The sequence below is a fragment of the Drosophila yakuba genome, chromosome 2R, assembly GCF_016746365.2.
Source record: "Drosophila yakuba strain Tai18E2 chromosome 2R, Prin_Dyak_Tai18E2_2.1, whole genome shotgun sequence".
Lineage (NCBI taxonomy): Eukaryota > Metazoa > Arthropoda > Insecta > Diptera > Drosophilidae > Drosophila > Drosophila yakuba.
The window spans coordinates 13,156,119-13,174,866 of NC_052528.2; the positions used below are offsets into that span (position 1 = coordinate 13,156,119).

Consider the following 18,748-nt stretch of genomic DNA (forward strand, 5'->3'; position numbering starts at 1 on the left):
GAAAATAAACACAGATGGTTGACGAAAGAATTTGTGCCTTTTGTCTTTAGACTTCACTCGGTAGTTAAACGTTTTATTAAACATACATAATTACATGATTTCTTGCTTTTTCCGTCTACTTCACTTCTCTTTTGGTTTCTCGGTTTTTGGGTTGGGTATTGTATCCTTTGTATCATATGTATGCGCATTGTGTATAATACTTGTACATTCCTATATAATGTATACCGTATATGAGTATTTCTTTTTTTTTTCAATACATATATATAGAGAGAATTTTATTTAATATCGACTCAACAAACATAACTGTGAGTGCAGTTGTACAGAATGCATAATACTAAGGTTCATCTACCCGAAAAATCTTCAGAAATATGGTGCTGTACACAAGAGCTGGCGTATCGTTACTATAAAATATCCAATTTAATTTGCTATCAACAATATTTAAATATAATGTTTACAGTATTCAATATATATTTTTGTTTATGTATATCGAGCGAAAGATTTGCTATATGAAATCAGGAGAAAATATGTTTTAGGTACAAATACAGTTTAGTTTGCCTTTTCACTTTGGTGCGTCAACTTTCATATACTATATAAACGTATATTATATATTTCTATGTTATATCTTTTCTTAGGTATGTCAAAATATGTCATTTTGTTAGTTTATGTGTGTAAAAATTAAAATATTCAACATTTGATTGCAATGAGGCGGATTTCCATAATATCATTCGTTACAACACTTGTTTATCTTTTGGTTTAATGTTTCTGTTTTATTTGCAGGTTTTCTTCTCAATGCTGCATATGTTTTAGCTTTGTTAAATTTGTTTTTCAATGCAACTACATTTATATTCCATAGTTCATATTCACTTTAATTTGTTTGCTATTTATTGCATAGGACCATTTTGGGATTGAATGTGTCTCTTTGAATTTTTTGAAATATTGCAAATATCTAACATAAAGATCATTATTTAAACCTGCGCCCCTATTCTCTTCGTGAATATTTTAACAGAGGAATACGTGGACTTAATGTGAGCTACTAATTTTGCTCTTAGCTTGAAACGGCCCCAATTTATTGGGTAATCCACACGGTGCGTTTCAAAGCCATAAGACAACGGATAATCTAAATTAATACTATAAAATAGTATAGTGAACATCAAAGTCATAATCAACTGCGGCTAAACGAAGCAGCTCCCACTGCTTCCCGATGTCCTGTAGCCTTGAAACGCCTCGTATTCAAATCTCCTGGTGTTTCAACAACTTCCATCTCCGTTTGGTTTTTCGTGATTGTATAGGTACTTTATGTGTAGTTCGGGGTGAACGGGTAACCCATGCGTATGAGTAATTTGCTTTGGTGATCGCCCAATAGTAGGCAACAAACTCGGCATGCTCATAACTCAAAACTAAATCCGGGAAGATCGATCTCTGCCCGGCGCCATGCAACTAATATAAAAAGGCCTATAAATATTATAGATCGGTACAATATATATATATATAACTATCCGTACACACACATATATTGCCCTATATATATATTGCTAAGCTGCTATGTGAAAATTCGTTTCGATTTCCCCCTCACTCCATCGACTTGAACCAATCCAACTTATACGGAATCTTTATGCTGGCTATGTGGCATGTCCTATATAAAATATATATGTGTATATATGCTGTATGTATATGCTATGCTATGTGTAGATCGTATGTTGACTGCCCAACAAATCAAAATAAAGCAATGCAGTTATGCAATTCATATTGCAGGCCAATGTCCAAGATATGTTTGCGGTTATACTTTGTTCGTTTTAGTACTGTGAGTATGAAGATGGGCTGAATGCCGAATCCGTAAAGGAAACCAAGGTCTCCGTTTACTGAGCGAAAGGATTGTGCGGGTTGGCTCCAGGTATATCCAGATTACCGCCAGTGGTCTGGTACGTGCCATATGGTCCTCCATTCGGATTCATCTCGTTCAGCCGCGAGTTGGACAGGGCCCGTGGAATCGGATTGCTGGGAACGCCGTGTGGTGCCAAATGCGAGGTCTCCTCGGCCACCTACAAAATCGGGTTATTGCATTACTAAGACAATCACTGATATGAAATACTTTCTAATGATAACAGCTAAGTTTAAGATATTAGTAAAGTATTACGACGATTCATAACATAAAAGGATTGGATGAAGTGCATCTGCTCCCCCTTACTCACCTGATGCGGATCCTCGGTGACGGGAATCTCCGAGATGAAGCCCTGCTCCTTGCGATAGAAGTTGACGAAGATGAAGAATCCGAGGACGAAGAGGCAGGCGATGCCGTACCAGCGGAAGGTAGTAGTAGTACCGTAGTAGGTGACGAACATGCCGCCAATGATGGCGCCGCAGCCGCGTCCCAATCCGTGATGGATGCCCTGGAGGACACCCTGAGCAGAAGCTCTCAGATGCTTGGGAGTATTGTGGGCAATGTAAGAGCAGGATGCAGCCCAAACGGCTGCATGGGTGATGCCCTGCATCAGCTCGAATGGCAACACCATCCATGGATTGGTCAGATAGGAAATGTATAGGAAGCGCAGAACATTGCCAATCAAGCCCAGACACAACACCTTGACATGGCCAATTTGGGTAATCAGACGGAAGCTAAAGAAGTAGGCAAAAATCTCAGAAACATGATTGATGACAGAGGCCACACCGAACAGGGTGGGGGTGCCACCATAGTCCTGCAGATGCCAGAACAGAAAGGTGAAGATCAAGCCAATGCCGAAGCCCATGAACCAGGCCACGAAAAGGAAGGAGGCGGTTTTCAGATCCTTGAAGTGGGTCAGCACGGTCATCCACTCTGGCAACTCCTTGGCCGTCTGGGCGAACACCTTGGACTCGGCCCCAATATGCGGCTGTGGCTGATGGCCAGCGGCCAGGAAGCTACTGACGCCACCGGCACAGGCACCCGAGGCGGCACTGCCGCTACCAACTGCCAGCGATGGCAGATTCAGCTGGGCCGCCAACTGGTTCATCGACTCCTCCTCCGCCCGCTTGTTGGGATCCACGAACTGCGCCTGCTGCTGTGCCGCCAGCTGCTCGTCGATGGGATCGTACTTGAATGTGATCTTCGAGGCGGAGATTATCGCACATGTCATCAGCACCGAGAAGATGGAGAAACAGATGTTATAATTCTTCTCCTTGTTGCCAGCTCCACAGGGATGATTCGAGAACGAGGTGGAGTGATCCAGGGCGATGCCCACCAGGAACATGGAGATGCCCCAGCCGAGGGACCCAAACATTCGCTGATGGCCGTACTTGTCCGCATCCTCGCCCAGCAGAGTTATTACCGCGGAGTCTGCCAAGGTGATTGCCGGAGCGCTGAAGAACTCCCCAATGAGGATCACTAGGAGCAGCAGGAAGAACGCCTTTTGGATGTCCTGTGGGCAGAGATAAGTAGGTAAGTATTTTTCAAGCATTTAAAAGATACAAGATCCTCTTGGCAGCTGATATGTTAAATTAAAGATACAGGATTTATTAGACATACCCAGCAGATCTTGAAAAGGCAATTAAAGAATGGATGAAAAACATTTGGAAGTCTCTAAGTTAACCTCAAGGAACTGTTCTGCTTACTTCTATCCCTGCTTTCAATTCTATACTAATGGCACTATCGACTCACCGGAGTCCTGTACACCATGGAGCTGAAGATCGGCGTCACATAGTCCCTGTGGTACTTCTCGTCGTAGTTGCTCACAAAGTTGATGTGCACGGGTGAGATGCCCGCATCGATCCTGGGCAGCAGCAGGGATCTCTTGTGCCGACTGTGGGCAGCCTCAGCTTCCTCCAAAGCCTCGTTCGCTGGCATGGTGCCCGTGCCCAGATCCAAGTGCTCCTGCTCGTACATGGCGGAGAGGTCCCGCTTCGTGCGTGTGTAGGTCAGCACGAAGTCCGTGGCATTGCGCCGCTCAATGCAATTAATGGCTTCCGGCCGGATGAAGCTCAAGGGAATGGTGAAGAGCACCCAACAGGCCAGGGAGCCCAGGAGCAAGCGCTTGCCTTGCCGACAACGATCCGCATAGGAGCCCCAAAACGGGGCCGACAGAAACTCCACGAAGGGCCGCATTCCCACCAGGATTCCGCACTGGCCCGGATTCATGCCCATCTGCTTGAAGTACACGCCCATCAGCGGAAACAGTGATCCAAATGCAGCGTAGAAGAAAAAGTAGAAGCTTTTCACGGGTATCAGTTCGCGTTCTGTGCTTGCTCCGAAAAACATCTCCAGGATGTCCGAGTGGCCGCGAACTTTGTGCGTTGAGTCCTTCGCCTCTGGATATCTATTACAAGTGTGAATCAATTAGTTGCTTTTGCCGAATAGATCGTCGTCTTGACTTACAGATTGGGATCCACCTCGCCAGTGGCCTCCACATCCACCCGTGGTCTGGCTCCAGGTGGTCCGTATCCGGCTGCCTGCTGCTGCGGCTCAATGCCGTAGTTCATGCCCTGGTCGTAGCCACCTGTTGCCTGCTGCTCGTATCCATAGCCCTGTTGGCCATATCCCGCTCCTCCGGCGGGTGCCCCGAAGGGATTGGCTCCTCCTCCTCCTCCTCCTCCTCCGCCGGCGCCTGCAGTGTAGGGATTCATTGTCTGATGGTTCCTTGAACTCGGATGGTCTCTGCTGGATGGTCCTGGTTGCTCCTCCTCTGAACCCTACCCTTGCTGGTTTCTGCTGTTCCGCTCTTGGCTGACACTTCCCTTCGGTCTGGTCTCTTGTGTCCCAGTTACAGTCTCATTATCATCTCCATTATCATTCGGCAGCTGCACAAAACAAAGGACACAATCCGTCATTACCATTTCATTGTTCTAGCTAACACAGAAGGCCAGGGGTAAACGATTTGGATATCTCTTCACTTCGTCTGCTTTCTAAGAATGCAATAAAGCAACCCAAACTACACTAAAGCCACCTTACTTCATAGTTTACTGAAAAATATTTCTTTGATATCATTTAATCCAGATTACTGCTTATGTACAGGGCTTAGGTTTTGGGAAAACGATTCACATTGCGTTCATTCCGGAACTCAAATGAACACGGATATCAACTACTACCGTTTGACATTTGCTTGATTTTTGAGTGAGCATTTAAACATTTTCCCTCCACTTGGCTTTTGAAAATAAAAGCGTAAGATACAGATACTTGAAATGGCAAAACAAACAAGCTCTGCCATTCACTCTGTTTTTTGAGTGAGCTCAAGCGAGTTGAGTGAATTGCATCAGCTTGTGAGCTTTGAGCGTGAGTAATTTCTATTACATTTTTGGTTGAGTTTACTGGTATCACACATACGCACCGTTGGCACATAAGAAATGTGGGTAAATGGGTACGAGGGTGTGTGTATATGTGGGTTATTGTCTGTATATAGAGCAGACTTGTTGTTGCCACTAAAGGCTGTATGCAAATATGGGGGTATTTTGTTGGGACAATACAAGATTTCTTAAATAATAAGGTGGTAAGGTAAAATTTAAAAAGTTTATAAAAATCAAAATATACCAAAAATATATTGTATACACTTATATTAACAAGGTTTCGAAAAATCGCATTAAACCACACGACATGAATAGTTAATCTATTTTTGTTAACTATAAGTCCTTTTGCAAATCTGCAGATTTATTTCCTTTTTAATGGCTCCCACGTGCCCACCAAATCCGAGGTACATATCACACTCTATATATAGACAATTTTCGCACACTTCTTGAAGGCCATTGTCACAGGTTGAGACACTTGGGGCGAAAGCCCTCTGCAAGTCCTTATTTCGTATCCTGTTTATTATGTAAACTTATAGCACTGTTCACCTTTGATTCGATAAGTATAGTACACACCAGAAATATTGTTTAGCTGGCTGGCTTTGCTGAACTGTGTGTTTAACTATTCGGCTGTGGGGCAAATGTGTTACGTGCGTAATCGATAAGCAGAGTTTTCCTCGCGTCTGGCCTCTATACGAGCGTTTGGCAAGCTGCCCAAGAGTTTTTCCAAAGAGCCCCGAAAAGAAAATGTTGCGCTCAGAAAAGCGGACGGAAAAGCTCGCTCAAGCGCGTTCCGCTGTCGCACGCTAAGGTGTGTGTGTGTGTGTGTGTGTGTGTGCGTGAATCTGTTTGTGTGTGTGTATCCACTGTAATGAGATTTGACGCCAGGACGACGGCAGGACTTCAAAGAGAGCGAAAGAGAGGGAATGTTGACCTGTCACGGCGGAGCAAAAGAGATGACACGAGTGAAAGTGACAGCTTGGCGGGCAAAGTTCGTTTTAAAATTCTACTTTCTTCACTGGTAGACAAGAAACAAAATTACAAACCTAAGTAATATAAACAATATATTTCAATTAAAATGTAAAGCACTGAGAATAGCTCAATAGTGCAAACTACTCAACTACTACGCAGCCAAGATCCACATTAAAAAAATAATAAAGTTCAACTCGTTTGCCTTCAGTGGCCAATGCGCTTATAGGCGGCATGAAAAGTCCCCAAGATGGGGAACCACCGGCAACCGCAGCCACGACGTGCCTCCCATTCGAATCTTGCCGCATCGATGGCTCCTATAAAAAGCCAAGTGCTCTGATTGAAATCATATCAGTTCGATTTGTCCACTCCACACACAATGAAGTTCACCATCGTTTTCCTGCTGCTGGCCTGCGTGTTTGCCATGGCTGTGGCCACTCCCGGCAAGCCACGCCCCTACAGCCCACGCCCCACCTCCCATCCCCGCCCCATTCGAGTGAGGCGTGAGGCACTGGCCACCGAGGATCACCTGGCTGCAGCCGCCTTCCGGCCACCACCCATTCTGCCCGCCTAAAGATGTGGATCCCGCAAGAAATCTTAAATGATCATCCGATCAAATTCGTGTTAAATTGTTTCTTTATACAAATTTTCTTAAATTTTTATTTTTGGCAAGCAATTAATAATAAACACAGGAAAGACAGCAATTCATAATCTGTTTTCAATTATGGCACAAACAACTTGGGGGTTCCTCTCACTTATCAGCGTTTTTAAACAGAATCTGCTGAGCTCTGGAGCAGATAAGAAATGTACATAAACTTATACAAAACCACAAAAAGTCACGTTTGAAAGAAAATAAATCTAAGCGTATTAAATTCGCGACTCCTGTGATTCACAAACCGGTTTTATAGTAAGTATCTCTTAGATTCCAGCCAAATACCCAGATGGTCGCAAATCATAATGAATGGGTTTGTCACCTCACAAACAAACTGACAAGCCCCTTATAAAAATTATTTACTAACAGATTTGTTCGTATATTATTGCATATGCAAATACTTTAAATAGACAGTATAAATCACAAAAAGTAATGTGTATAGACATTCACTTATTAAATTATTACCATATTTAAAAATACATTTTATTGTTTTTAAGAACAGGATTTATAAAAACAATATTTAAAGCTAATTAGCTTAAAAATTATATTTCTCAGTGCAAACTTTTCGTTGACACTTCGAGTTAAAGTTTCCACTCTGCTCTCTTTCGCATCCTTTTCACTTGCTCCTGCGCAGAAAATTCAATTAGAATTCGGCTGAAACTTCACTCAAATCCTGCCGCTCTCACCGTCGCTCTTTATTTCGCTCGCCAACCCCTGCCGGCTCCCCCAGGATAATCTCTCCCCGCGAAACCTATTGATAAAGCCTGACATCAAGTGAGAAATTCGATAGAGAATCCCCTATAACTGTCAAATGCCGACCTGCGCAAGATGAGGATGCACTCCTCCATCAACGCACAAAGAAAACCACTTGGAGACGCCAACAGAGGACCTGCGGCGTGGCTGAAACCGGAACAATAGCGCAACAAGTGGCGTCTATAGGTAGCAAAAAAAGGGGAGGTGATGAGGTCAAGTCGCACAGCCACACAAGCAAACAGCAGAGGTAAACCACCATCACTTCTGAGCGGGAAACACCGCGTTGATAAGGCATCCAGACCTTGATCAGCACTTAGATGAATCATGTGAACCACCAGAAGAGTTCTTCCCCGTTCATTGAGGTATAAAACCAGAGCATTGGCCACCTTGGACATCAGTCAGCTCCACCAATCCAGTCCAGCAACATGCACAAGACAAGCATCCTAATCGTGGCCCTCGTGGCACTTTTCGCCATCACAGAAGCAGTTCCTCCATTTCCCACCACAGGTCCCATTCGGATCCGCCGCCAAGTGCTCGGAGGTTCCTTAGCCTCCAACCCAGCTGGTGGAGCTGATGCTCGCTTGGATCTCTCCAAGGGCATTGGCAATCCCAACCACAATGTGGTGGGCCAGGTTTTCGCCGCTGGAAACACTCAAAACGGTCCAGTCACAACTGGCGGAACTTTGGCCTACAACAAGTGAGTTCCTTAAGATACGAATAAATTGTTAGAAAATATATTAATCCTATTCTCTTTTTTTTTGCAGTGCTGGCCATGGTGCTTCTTTGACCAGGACACACACGCCCGGAGTGAAGGATGTCTTCCAGCAGGAGGCGCACGCCAATCTATTCAACAATGGCAGGCACAACCTGGATGCCAAGGTGTTCGCCTCCCAAAACAAACTGGCCAATGGCTTCGAGTTCCAGCGTAATGGCGCTGGTCTGGATTACTCCCACATCAACGGACATGGTGCCTCCCTGACACACAGCAACTTCCCAGGAATCGGCCAGCAACTCGGTCTAGAGGGACGTGGTAACCTGTGGTCCTCGGCGGATCGGGCAACCCGTTTGGATCTGACTGGATCGGCCAGCAAGTGGACAAGTGGACCGTTCGCTAACCAGAAGCCCAACTTTGGTGCTGGCCTGGGGCTATCCCATCATTTCGGCTAAGCCTTTGTATCGTAACTCTAATTTATTTACAAATATATATGTATATTAAAATCGAAATATCTTATTTTAAAAAATTATGGTTGTTATGGTTTAAAAAGTGCAAAAAAACTGTTTCTTTGACAGTCCATTCAGAGTTTTATGTAAATAGATTCTACTTTGCAGAGCTAAATGTTTCATTTAATAAAAATCGTTCCAACAAGTGCAATAAAATACCTGCATTTGGAACTATTTTCGAAAACTATGTGCGCATACATATTTTAAAGGAATTAATTTAAAAGGTATATACATATTTTATTGGATTAGAACTGGATTATCCACCGGGTTTTAAACTTCTAACCAAACTTACGATACGCTTTCGAAAATATTAAGCGAAACGTATTTAAAGAGAACTTTGCGAATCGACACTCATTTGTGTATTTAAATACATGCGCAGCATGGGAACGATAAGAAATTACGTGGATTTAATCAACATCAAGCTGATAACATAGAGATGAACAATCGCTTAGTGATAATGTTTTAATTTAATATTTAAGAGAAATAATATAATGCTATAGTTTTAACTTTGCTCCAATTAATTAAAATTCTGAAACGAATCTTTTTAGAAAATAGATTTGTATAAGATTGGTGTGATGTTTAAGAAATGAATTGGCTAGCATTTCCTTTACAAGTTCTGTTTTCAATAGTCATATAATTATATTTCTTGTTATATTTAAATTGCAGACAAATTTGCATTTATTTAGTTAAGTTGCTGCTGTCACTCACAAACATGTTATTATTTAAGTAAAGACATGTTTTCGAGCCATGCAGGAAAAGTCATTGGGTCACCAAATAAGAATGGTTACAAACACACAAAATTCCCACACGTAAATCACCCATGAAAATTCTGGGGGAAGTCCTAACTGATAAGGCAGGCAAGCTGAAAACGACACCCAGATGAATCTAGTGATTTACCGATAAAGTTCTTCCCCTTAGATTACGTATAAAAGCGGATCATCAGCCACCTTGGACATCAGTCAGCTCCAGCAATCCAGTCCAGCAACATGCACAAGACAAGCATCCTAATCGTGGCCCTCGTGGCACTTTTCGCCATCACAGAAGCTGTTCCTCCATTTCCCACCACAGGTCCCATTCGGATCCGCCGCCAAGTGCTCGGAGGTTCCTTAGCCTCCAACCCAGCTGGTGGAGCTGATGCTCGCTTGGATCTCTCCAAGGGCATTGGCAATCCCAACCACAATGTGGTGGGCCAGGTTTTCGCCGCTGGAAACACTCAAAACGGTCCAGTCACAACTGGCGGAACTTTGGCCTACAACAAGTGAGTTCCTTAAGATACGAATTAATTGTTAGAAAATATATTAATCCTATTCTCTTCTTTTTTGCAGTGCTGGCCATGGTGCTTCTTTGACCAGGACACACACCCCCGGAGTGAAGGATGTCTTCCAGCAGGAGGCCCACGCCAATCTATTCAACAATGGCAGGCACAACCTGGATGCCAAGGTGTTCGCCTCCCAGAACAAACTGGCCAATGGCTTCGAGTTCCAACGTAATGGCGCTGGTCTGGATTACTCCCACATCAACGGACATGGTGCCTCCCTGACGCACAGCAACTTCCCAGGAATCGGCCAGCAACTCGGTCTAGAGGGACGTGGTAACCTGTGGTCCTCGGCGGATCGGGCCACCCGTTTGGATCTGACTGGATCGGCCAGCAAGTGGACAAGTGGACCGTTTGCCAACCAGAAGCCCAACTTTGGTGCTGGACTGGGACTTTCGCACCACTTCGGCTAAATGTTAATCTGCTATAGGTGTAGAAACTAATTTATTTAAATCAAAATAATAAACGAATAACATAATGATAAAACCATCTGTAAATTTTTAATCATTTAAAACATGAACAAAAAATTGTTTACTCACCAATAAAATAGGTAAATCAATTTTGAAACCAGAATTAAATATAAGCTTTTCGTATCAGTTTACGGTTTTCTTTTATTTTATTATGTAGTTATTTGAATATTTCGCTTATTATACCGCACTTGCGTAAACAATTCGATCCCACTCAATGATTAATAATTTTGCTTATGTTAGTTTAATGGATTTTGTTTTACATTTTTGTTGTGGTTGTTGCTGCTCCTGTTGCTATCTTCACCAATTAGGGTTTCATTTCGTTTTTGCAAAAACATAAAACATGTTTGGCTTGAACAATGATTGGGAGTTCTTGGAAAATACAAAAGGAAACTATGAAAAGTCTGCTAAGTATGCTGATATCATGTTTGAATTGAATAATGCCTCCCGCACACCGCTTACGACAGCTTCTTGGCCTTCTGGTACAGCGTGTCCACCACCTTGCCCATACTTTGTATGGTTTCCAGCACGCGTTCATAGGTCTTGTCCACAGGCGTCTCCTCGAAAACAATCAGTACTCCCTCACCCTGATCCAGAATGCCGCTGAACTTTTTGTCCAGGATCATTTGGGACAGCTTCTTTTCCACCTGCGGCATGGGCAGCTGGATGCTCTCGGCTACATGGGCGACCTGCAAACAGGAAACAACCGATTTTATTGAGGGTGAACATACAATGTCGTTACAATCCATATTACCTGCACACGAGAGTAGGGTTCAATAATGCGGCACAAGTTTTGCTCCAACATGGTGTCGTATAACGTCCCCAAATGCGCCTGCACAATCACATCCTCGGCCAGCTCCTTTTTGTATTCCTTGAGGGCAGCTTGGAAGTCGGCCAGGGAACGTTTGTGGGAAGCCTCAGCCACTGATTTCATGGCATCTACATCGCGGCCCGAATAGGTAATAGCCTGATAATGACAATTATATGAATAAGGAAGATTGATTAATTCTAAATGTTGTGTTAAAGTCCGTTTGCTTATTTTGGACTGCACTTATTAACTTACAAGCTTTCCGCTGACGATCTGGTTGACATCATCCGACTGTCCCAACATGATTTTGCACAGCAACATGTATTTCAGCGAGGTCAGGGCCTTGACGCTGTCCACGCTGTCGAATCCTTCAAAGGCCTCATAGAAATAGGAAAATGCGGTCTTAAAGTCACGCTCATCAGCCGCATGTAGGATGCCAGACTGAAGATCCAGTGCGCCCTGCACCTTTGGCGGGCAGTAGATGGCATTGGCCGTGGTGCGGGCGGAGGTAAGGGCGGCCCTAGCCTTGGGCAGGTTGCTCAGTGCGTGATAGGTTTTGCTCTCCAGTAGTTGCACTTCCACCAACAGATTCTTGTCATCCAGCTTTTTCAGTTCCCGCAGCAATTGGGCACCTAGAGTCAGGGCCTCCGTATACAAAGCAGTATCAAAATATAAGGCAATCAGACGAGCCTCCAGCGATTGGCGAAGAAAAGTGCGCTTCTCCTGTTTGGCCCACTCAATGCAGTCTTTACACAATTGAACCTAGAGATCGAACAAAGAACATTTTAGTAAGTCAACGTTAGTCATTGAGTGAAATAAGAGCCCACCTCAATGCCTGTGCCCGCGTCCATGTCCAGGAACATGTCCACCAGCGAACGAACCAGCTTTGCCGCCTTGGCCTTGCTGATCGAGCTGAGGAACGGACGCGTCACCTTGATGAGATCGGCCAGCTCCTTGGCCTTGCCCTCCTGCTTGTAGAGCTCTCCCTGCTGCAGAATGCCCTGCTCCTTGATTCGGATTCGCTCCTCATCGTTCTCTGCGCCCTCCTGGTCGCGGACAAGCTTGTTCAGCAGCGAGCTGTCCTGATCCTCGCGATTCACGCTGGACAGTGCCTGGGCACGCTCGAAAAGTGTTGCTCCGGCCATCTTGCGACTTGAAATTTGTGTTCGGACGAAACGAGATGAGATGTGGGGGCGGTCAACTCAGGAATTTAACAATCTATCAATCAACTAAGCGTGTCTCAACTCAGCTACTTGCAATGCGACAATTTTTTCTTTGTTTTCGATCGGTTCCGGTGTGTATTGATTGCGTATTTACGTGTTTTATGCTGACTTTTTCACCTCTCGGTCGTTGTTATTAAGCGCCAGTCACGATTAGAGCTGGTGCGATTTCGATAGGCGTATCGCAGCGGGCATCGATAGGCCACGAAGGTCGCACTAGTGCTTGCTATCGATGTATCGAATTTAGCTCGTGATCAATCGAAAAAAACCGGTCTAATTACTTATTCATTAGGATTTAGTTTCTACTTAAATGGTTTTAGCTCAAAGCTGTTGCGCATTTAATTTTATTTATTTATTTTATTTATTTTATTTATTTTATTTATTTTATTTATTTTATTTATTTTATTTATTTTATTTATTTTATTTATTTTATTTATTTTATTTATTTTATTTATTTTATTTATTTTATTTATTTTATTTATTTTATTTATTTTATTTATTTTATTTATTTTATTTATTTTATTTATTTTATTTATTTTATTTATTTAAATTTATTTAAAACAGGAAACTGCATAACGACAAGCATTACAGTCGTGTTACTGTAATCATATCGATATCTTGTTATGTCCCACACCTAGTTAGTATCGACAAACTTCCGTCACTATTTGTTATGTTGCTACTTGTTTGCAAATCTCAAATTTTCCGATTTGTTTTTGAAACTTAAAAAAGATATGGGTGAAGAAACTATTAATTCCACGCAAAACAAAACCAGGACGAAAACAACGCGCCCCAAGGCAGTGTACCTGTGGACAGTCAGCGATGTGTTGAAGTGGTATCGACGCCACTGCGGAGAATACACCCAATACGAGCAGCTTTTCGCCCAGGTGAGTTGAGTGCACAATCGTAATCCTAAACCTCATCCTTCATTTACTTCACTTACCGTCGATCCTCGTTGGCACGGTTTTCCTTCAGCAGTTCCGTCATTTCAACACCTCAAAACACAAACAGGAAAATTCCCGAATACTTTTCGCTACAATTTAGACATCACTATAGCTGCCTACTGATCTTGTTTCTTTTGTTTTCTATGTTTTTCTCAACCTTTGACAGCACGATATAACCGGAAGGGCTCTACTCCGGATCACAGACACCTCACTGCAAAGGATGGGCGTTACGGACAACCGGGATCGGGAAGCCATTTGGCGGGAGATCGTTAAACAGCGACTTAAGACGGACATCATGGAAATCCGGGATATGGAGAGGCTCAATATTTACTAGAAACACAGTATAATAACCATCTTTGTTTTAGAATAGAATATTTAAATATTAATATGTGGTTATTATGTAACCCTTCTTTTTAAGATTCTTAGACGCCATATCTAGTTTTAGATTAGACAAACAAGTATGTTATTGATCAAATATAAAAAAAAATTAGTTTTCTGATTATTGCTCATTGTTCAAGATTCTAACTATGAAATCAGCTCTAAAATGTGCGACTTATTTATTTTTTATTGTTAGGATACTTTATTAGAGTATACTTAAGTAAAGACCAGAATATCATTTCTTTGAGATCACTGAAATGTGTTGCTAATATCAATCACTTATAACGACCAGTTCCGTTTCGGTTCAGACCTCTTTTTCCTGCTTGGGAGTGACCAACTGGACGTCGTTGTCCACCGGCTTGGTGGCCACACTAGCTACCAGTCCTACTCCTGACCCGGCCACCGCCACGCCACTGTTGCAACTTGAAGTGGTAATAACTTTGGGCAGCGAGTTGGATGTTAGGATGTGCGGCATGGTTACGGTGCCATTGCTCATTGGCAGAGCGGTTGTGAAGAGCAGCTTGGGCGGCTGCAGACGTTGAGCAGTGGAGCATGGCGAGGCTGCAGGAGCCGGCTGTATAAGACTTGGCAACATGTTAAGCAGGCGCTCGCCCATAGACTTCTCCCAGTCCAGACGCTCGCGTTCCAGGGATAATCGATTGTGCTGGATCTCGTTGGCTTCGTTTTGGGAATTCAGCAACTGACGAAGTAGAATTCTCATTGCTGAAAATGAAATTTATTTGAGTACAATGTAGACAGGATGATAGTAACTTGGTACCCACTTGTCATGTGTCTCTTCGTTTGCAGATCCTCCCTAGCTTTCTCGTGAACGCGGCGACTCTCCTCCTTCTCCAACTGAATGTGCTGCTGATGCTGCTCCTGCTGGAGACTGTGCTGCAGTTTCTGCTGCTGCTGCTGAACAGCGGCCTGAACCTGAGCTTGGGCAGTGGACAAGGGCAAGGAGGCTGTCGATTTACCCACTGCAGCAGCCGCTGCCGCCGCCTTGGCCTGCTCCGCATTGACCAGCACGAACTTGACTCCTCCGGGGGCTGTGGCCACCAAACCGGCGTTGCTAGGCTGTGCCGGTGCTGCTGCTGATCCGCTAATCATCAGACGAGCGCCCTGATTGATGGCACTCTGCAGCAGCTGGATTTGGGGGGCAGCTCCCTTGGCTCCGTTTGCCATGGGACTTGGTCCCGCGGCAGCCGGCAGCTTTGATTGCATCAGGAAATTCGTTGGCACCAACGAGATTTTACCCCCTTGAAGTTTGCTCGGTGTGGTCGTTGAACTTTGCGTGGTCGAGCTTATGCTAGCCGTGGTGGTGGTAATGCTGGCCGGGATGATGACATTGGCCCCGGTGAAAGGAAGCAGATTCGACGGTTTGTTTCGCTGTAACATGTCAGCCAAAGTGGATGTAGTATTGGTACTTGAAGACTTCTCAGTTGGCGGATCATCCGCGGCATCCACATCGATGGGTTCTTCCTTGGGCTGCGGGAGAAGCATGCAGTCATCATCCTCCTCCAGTTCGGGCTCTACTGTGGAAGTTGCTGCAGCCGTTTCAACTTCCTGGGCTGGCTCGCTTTTGATGCAGGGCGACTTCAGAGCCTCTCCAATATCAACCTCCACGTCAGCCGACACCTTGCGACGCTTTGAGAACGATTCCTCGTTCATATCGGTGTCGGCTTCTAGGCAGCCAGCTTCCAGTTCCTTCCGGCTACCGGTCTCCTTGTTTTTGCTGACCAGGGCGGAGAGCAGCATGTCATCCTCCTCGTTGTCGCTTTCGGATAACTCCTCTCCGTTCTCCAGCCGACGCTTGCGACGTTCAGCATGCTCCTCCAAGGCCTGCTCCAGTTGGTATTTGAGCGATGGCGCGGGCACCTCATTGGGTCGCACGCTAAAAATGGGTCTGGTCATAATGGCATCCATTTCGGCAAAGTGTTTCCAACTGGGCTCCGAATCGGTTGACTGACCACCGCACTCTTTGTCCTTCTTCAAGCGATTGTAGAAGCACTTAAGGTTTTTGATCCGTGTGGTAATCTCCTCCGGCGAACGATGGTAGCCGTACTCCTGCATCTTGGCGGCCAGCTGACAGATCACGGCGTGCTTTTTGTGCGTGGTGATTAGGGTTCTCTGCAGCTTGGGATCGCCCCACAACTGGATGAGCAGTTTGGTTTCATCGGTGTCGAAGTTGGGATTGCGTCCCACGAAGCTATGTTTCTTGGAGGAGCTCTGGCACGGATTTAGGGCACCATTTCCTGGATTGCTTGTCGTACTGACGGGATTCGCTGGGGAAGCTGTCCCGTTGCTCACCGCCTGAGCCGGAGTTGGTGGCACCGGATAGGTGGCCGCCGCTGCCTCCGAGCGGCGCTTCTTGATCCTTGCACTGGACTTTAGGCTCATGGCTGCTGCACTGCGTCTGGAAAACGAGCAGGTAGACAGGTGAAAATCAATATAGGCCAGAAAATGGAAATCCGGGAGCCGCTGCCTCCGTCTGCAGGCGAGTGAAAAATGAGCCAGGCGAACGGCGCAATCGCGGGCAACCGAATTGCCCGAAATCCACCCCTAAACATCGGATATACCCCCGCCGCTCGGGAAAATCGGTGGCTAAGCCAAGTGCATTTCCCACCCAACTAAGAAGTAGCATGCGCGTTGGCTCAAAACAGCTCTCTCGCTCTCTCTCGTCCTTAGGAGGCATGCGCCAAGGGGGAGTTATTGATTACTAACCCCCTGCGTTTAGGTGTTTTTCCAACAGGCACCAGGAAAAACCCTTGATATTCGTATTTGCCATTTAACTGGTTAACGGGAATCCACTGCTGTCTACAAAAAAAAACCCGGCTAGTGATGGGAATCTGGCGAATAGGGACGCCAATTAGGATGCGGACACGAGATCTGCGCATCACACTTTGTAGGACATGCGCAGTGAGAGCGAGCAAGAGAACGAGTTAAACCGTGTCTGGGGTGGAAAGTGCTCGCTGCAACGAAGCAGCAGACTTTGCGAGAACCCAATGAGAGTATATAAATATAACACTAAAAAACTTTCTGTGCAAGGATAATGCGCTCAAAATCCCTAAATAGCCCCCAGAGAGCGATTGCCAGAAAGCGAAAGATTTAAACTTTCTTAATCGGCACAACACATATCGATAATTCGAAAGTCGATAATAGAAAGGAGAATTTAAACTAAGGGCTGCCAACCGAATGGTATGTATTTAAGCAAATACTTTGGATACTTTAATGTAAACGATTTAAATTATTGCACAATTAATTTGCGCCTTAAAAACATTTTAAATAAGTCAGTACCCAAAATATATAAATTTAATAATTAAATAATATATTGAGGAAGTTGGTATATTTTATAGCTGCTTGGTATTTTTAGATTTTCTGGAGACGTTCACACCTGTCAGCTGTTGCTAAAAATTTGGTTTGCAATACAAAACTAGAAAAATGGTTTTGTCCGCAGAGGAGCAGGAGTTCATCAAGCGCAAGCATGAAGCGACGCTGAAGGTCCGCCAGGAGTTCCTCAAGCAGAGCTCCAATCCCTACCGCCATGCCACCGGCGAGGGCGGCACCGTGGTAAGTGGGAGCACCAATCCTTGGCTTGGTTATGTCATCACGTTGTGGAATAAATGCTATTAAATCGCTTTACATTGCAGTTCGATGCGGGATTGGCCCGTTTCCAAGCGATGCGCGTCTCCAACTATGAACACTTCAAGCCCACTGGCAAATCCTTCCGCACGGGCCTGTTCGCCGTCGTCCTGCCAATTGCCCTCTACGCCTGGGCTCTGAAGGCGGAGCGCGATGGACGCGAGGAGAAGTACAGGACTGGCCAAGTGGCCTACAAGGATCGCCAGTTTAAGTTCATCTAAGCCATACATTCAGCAATTGATCTTCGATTCGTATAGTGGAATTAAAACAAAACCGTAATGAAGCTATGCCATTTATTTCTCCTCCATCTGCTTGTCGCGGGCGATGACAAAGTCCTCGAACTTCACCATGTACGTGGTGCCCTTGTGCCAGTGGGCTGTCACTTTGCAGGGCTGTGAAATACACATTTGTATTAATTATTATTATTAAAGTGGAGTCTACAGGAAACCTACAAATCCGCAATTCGTGAGCACAGCTTCCACAATGCCAGCCGTGAAATTGGCGCAGTTGAGAGAGCCCTTATCCTTTGGCACACTTATGAAAGTGTTGACCAGAGGTTCCTTTTCAATGATGTAGTATGTCCTTTCATCGTCGTTGGCATGTTCCAGCTTTTCCGCCTCCTTGCCAAATAGATTTTTCCACACTGTAGTCTTAACAAAGAGCAGCATTTGGGTTAATTTCGTTTCCCTCTTGGAACTGCGCTCCCTCACGAAATACAGGTCGATTATCCGTGTGCCCACATCTTGACCCAAATCATGGAGTCTTAAAATTACTTTAGATTTAACGAAATAATCACAAAAACATACAGAAACTCCCCACCTTGTTTGCAATTCTGGCACAGTAAACACTCTACTCTGCGAGTACTGAACGATTTCGCTGAAGAGCAACGCCACTATGCTCTGGGATACCTCCGTTTTGCCCTTGGATAGGGGTCTGTCCAGGATGTTGCTCCGCGGACGCATTGAGGATATTTTTAGAGCCTCCAGTTTTTCCATTTTTCATATAAATATATCTAATTATTTTCCAAAACAAAGCGAAGTGTGCACGTCGCTTTTTGTGCCCGAAATGCCAAAAAGAGTTATTGATGTGGTCACACTTAAATACGCGAAAATAATACAATAATTATTAATTATAT

General features: G+C 44.7%; 8 protein-coding genes across 9 annotated transcripts; 4 read left to right on the plus strand and 4 right to left on the minus strand.

Moving 5' to 3' along the window:
- Positions 1-18: 18 nt before the first annotated feature.
- On the minus strand, positions 19-5,977 carry LOC6530428 (major facilitator superfamily domain-containing protein 6). 2 transcript variants are annotated; one of them, XM_015196462.3, is made up of 5 exons: positions 5,824-5,977; positions 4,346-4,767; positions 3,632-4,286; positions 2,190-3,392; positions 19-2,039 (listed from the first exon to the last, which is right to left on the minus strand). In XM_015196462.3, exons 2-5 carry the CDS (start codon positions 4,591-4,593, stop codon positions 1,857-1,859), a joined length of 2,289 nt encoding a protein of 762 aa, XP_015051948.1. In that variant the 5' UTR covers positions 4,594-4,767; positions 5,824-5,977; the 3' UTR covers positions 19-1,856. The 2 variants fall into 2 exon arrangements, with proteins under 2 accessions (XP_015051948.1, XP_002091344.1); XM_002091308.4 differs by having other exon boundaries at positions 5,797-5,959.
- Positions 5,978-6,542: 565 nt separating this feature from the next.
- LOC6530429 (drosocin) lies at positions 6,543-6,920 on the plus strand. The gene has a single exon (XM_002091309.4). It carries the CDS (start codon positions 6,596-6,598, stop codon positions 6,788-6,790), a length of 195 nt encoding a protein of 64 aa, XP_002091345.1. The 5' UTR covers positions 6,543-6,595; the 3' UTR covers positions 6,791-6,920.
- Positions 6,921-7,992: 1,072 nt separating this feature from the next.
- LOC6530431 lies at positions 7,993-10,646 on the plus strand. The gene is made up of 4 exons (XM_043206964.1): positions 7,993-8,318; positions 8,386-8,785; positions 9,772-10,100; positions 10,168-10,646. The coding sequence occupies exons 1-4, from the start codon at positions 8,047-8,049 to the stop codon at positions 10,568-10,570; spliced, it is 1,404 nt and encodes a 467-aa protein (XP_043062899.1). The 5' UTR covers positions 7,993-8,046; the 3' UTR covers positions 10,571-10,646.
- Positions 10,647-10,852: 206 nt separating this feature from the next.
- On the minus strand, positions 10,853-13,701 carry LOC6530432 (26S proteasome non-ATPase regulatory subunit 11). Its single transcript, XM_002091312.4, has 5 exons — positions 13,593-13,701; positions 12,260-12,584; positions 11,688-12,194; positions 11,379-11,591; positions 10,853-11,313 (listed from the first exon to the last, which is right to left on the minus strand). Exons 1-5 carry the CDS (start codon positions 13,634-13,636, stop codon positions 11,083-11,085), a joined length of 1,320 nt encoding a protein of 439 aa, XP_002091348.1. The 5' UTR covers positions 13,637-13,701; the 3' UTR covers positions 10,853-11,082.
- On the plus strand, positions 13,298-14,229 carry LOC6530433 (protein aveugle). Its single transcript, XM_002091313.3, has 2 exons — positions 13,298-13,536; positions 13,760-14,229. Exons 1-2 carry the CDS (start codon positions 13,384-13,386, stop codon positions 13,925-13,927), a joined length of 321 nt encoding a protein of 106 aa, XP_002091349.1. The 5' UTR covers positions 13,298-13,383; the 3' UTR covers positions 13,928-14,229.
- On the minus strand, positions 14,154-16,520 carry LOC6530434 (uncharacterized abhydrolase domain-containing protein DDB_G0269086). The gene is made up of 2 exons (XM_015196460.2): positions 14,754-16,520; positions 14,154-14,694 (listed from the first exon to the last, which is right to left on the minus strand). The coding sequence occupies exons 1-2, from the start codon at positions 16,369-16,371 to the stop codon at positions 14,276-14,278; spliced, it is 2,037 nt and encodes a 678-aa protein (XP_015051946.1). The 5' UTR covers positions 16,372-16,520; the 3' UTR covers positions 14,154-14,275.
- An 822-nt stretch (positions 16,521-17,342) lies between these two features.
- On the plus strand, positions 17,343-17,896 carry LOC6530435. Its single transcript, XM_002091315.3, has 2 exons — positions 17,343-17,541; positions 17,622-17,896. The coding sequence occupies exons 1-2, from the start codon at positions 17,413-17,415 to the stop codon at positions 17,832-17,834; spliced, it is 342 nt and encodes a 113-aa protein (XP_002091351.1). The 5' UTR covers positions 17,343-17,412; the 3' UTR covers positions 17,835-17,896.
- Positions 17,890-18,679, minus strand: LOC6530436 (trafficking protein particle complex subunit 5). Its single transcript, XM_002091316.3, has 3 exons — positions 18,433-18,679; positions 18,066-18,375; positions 17,890-18,005 (listed from the first exon to the last, which is right to left on the minus strand). The coding sequence occupies exons 1-3, from the start codon at positions 18,606-18,608 to the stop codon at positions 17,907-17,909; spliced, it is 585 nt and encodes a 194-aa protein (XP_002091352.1). The 5' UTR covers positions 18,609-18,679; the 3' UTR covers positions 17,890-17,906.
- Between the last annotated feature and the right edge of the window lie 69 nt (positions 18,680-18,748).

What these genes read in the sequence shown, in the direction of transcription:
- LOC6530428 (XM_015196462.3), bottom strand. Translation starts at nt 4,593, where the DNA reads ATGAATCCCTACACTGCAGGCGCCGGCGGAGGAGGAGGAGGAGGAGGA. An exon ending in CCATGGTGTACAGGACTCCG is followed by an intron (nt 3,393 to 3,631) that starts GTGAGTCGATAG and finishes CTCTGCCCACAG; the next exon opens with GACATCCAAAAGGCGTTCTT. An exon ending in TCACCGAGGATCCGCATCAG is followed by an intron (nt 2,040 to 2,189) that starts GTGAGTAAGGGG and finishes CCGATTTTGTAG; the next exon opens with GTGGCCGAGGAGACCTCGCA.
- LOC6530429 (XM_002091309.4), top strand. Translation starts at nt 6,596, where the DNA reads ATGAAGTTCACCATCGTTTTCCTGCTGCTGGCCTGCGTGTTTGCCATG.
- LOC6530431 (XM_043206964.1), top strand. Translation starts at nt 8,047, where the DNA reads ATGCACAAGACAAGCATCCTAATCGTGGCCCTCGTGGCACTTTTCGCC. An exon ending in GGCTATCCCATCATTTCGGC is followed by an intron (nt 8,786 to 9,771) that starts TAAGCCTTTGTA and finishes GATTACGTATAA; the next exon opens with AAGCGGATCATCAGCCACCT. An exon ending in GGAACTTTGGCCTACAACAA is followed by an intron (nt 10,101 to 10,167) that starts GTGAGTTCCTTA and finishes TCTTTTTTGCAG; the next exon opens with TGCTGGCCATGGTGCTTCTT.
- LOC6530433 (XM_002091313.3), top strand. Translation starts at nt 13,384, where the DNA reads ATGGGTGAAGAAACTATTAATTCCACGCAAAACAAAACCAGGACGAAA. An exon ending in ACGAGCAGCTTTTCGCCCAG is followed by an intron (nt 13,537 to 13,759) that starts GTGAGTTGAGTG and finishes AACCTTTGACAG; the next exon opens with CACGATATAACCGGAAGGGC.
- LOC6530432 (XM_002091312.4), bottom strand. Translation starts at nt 13,636, where the DNA reads ATGACGGAACTGCTGAAGGAAAACCGTGCCAACGAGGATCGACG. An exon ending in AGATCGTCAGCGGAAAGCTT is followed by an intron (nt 11,592 to 11,687) that starts GTAAGTTAATAA and finishes TGTCATTATCAG; the next exon opens with GCTATTACCTATTCGGGCCG. An exon ending in AACCCTACTCTCGTGTGCAG is followed by an intron (nt 11,314 to 11,378) that starts GTAATATGGATT and finishes TCCTGTTTGCAG; the next exon opens with GTCGCCCATGTAGCCGAGAG.
- LOC6530434 (XM_015196460.2), bottom strand. Translation starts at nt 16,371, where the DNA reads ATGAGCCTAAAGTCCAGTGCAAGGATCAAGAAGCGCCGCTCGGAGGCA. An exon ending in AACGAAGAGACACATGACAA is followed by an intron (nt 14,695 to 14,753) that starts GTGGGTACCAAG and finishes TTTCATTTTCAG; the next exon opens with CAATGAGAATTCTACTTCGT.
- LOC6530435 (XM_002091315.3), top strand. Translation starts at nt 17,413, where the DNA reads ATGGTTTTGTCCGCAGAGGAGCAGGAGTTCATCAAGCGCAAGCATGAA. An exon ending in CCGGCGAGGGCGGCACCGTG is followed by an intron (nt 17,542 to 17,621) that starts GTAAGTGGGAGC and finishes TTTACATTGCAG; the next exon opens with TTCGATGCGGGATTGGCCCG.
- LOC6530436 (XM_002091316.3), bottom strand. Translation starts at nt 18,608, where the DNA reads ATGGAAAAACTGGAGGCTCTAAAAATATCCTCAATGCGTCCGCGGAGC. An exon ending in GTGCCAGAATTGCAAACAAG is followed by an intron (nt 18,376 to 18,432) that starts GTGGGGAGTTTC and finishes AGTAATTTTAAG; the next exon opens with ACTCCATGATTTGGGTCAAG. An exon ending in TGCTCACGAATTGCGGATTT is followed by an intron (nt 18,006 to 18,065) that starts GTAGGTTTCCTG and finishes TGTATTTCACAG; the next exon opens with CCCTGCAAAGTGACAGCCCA.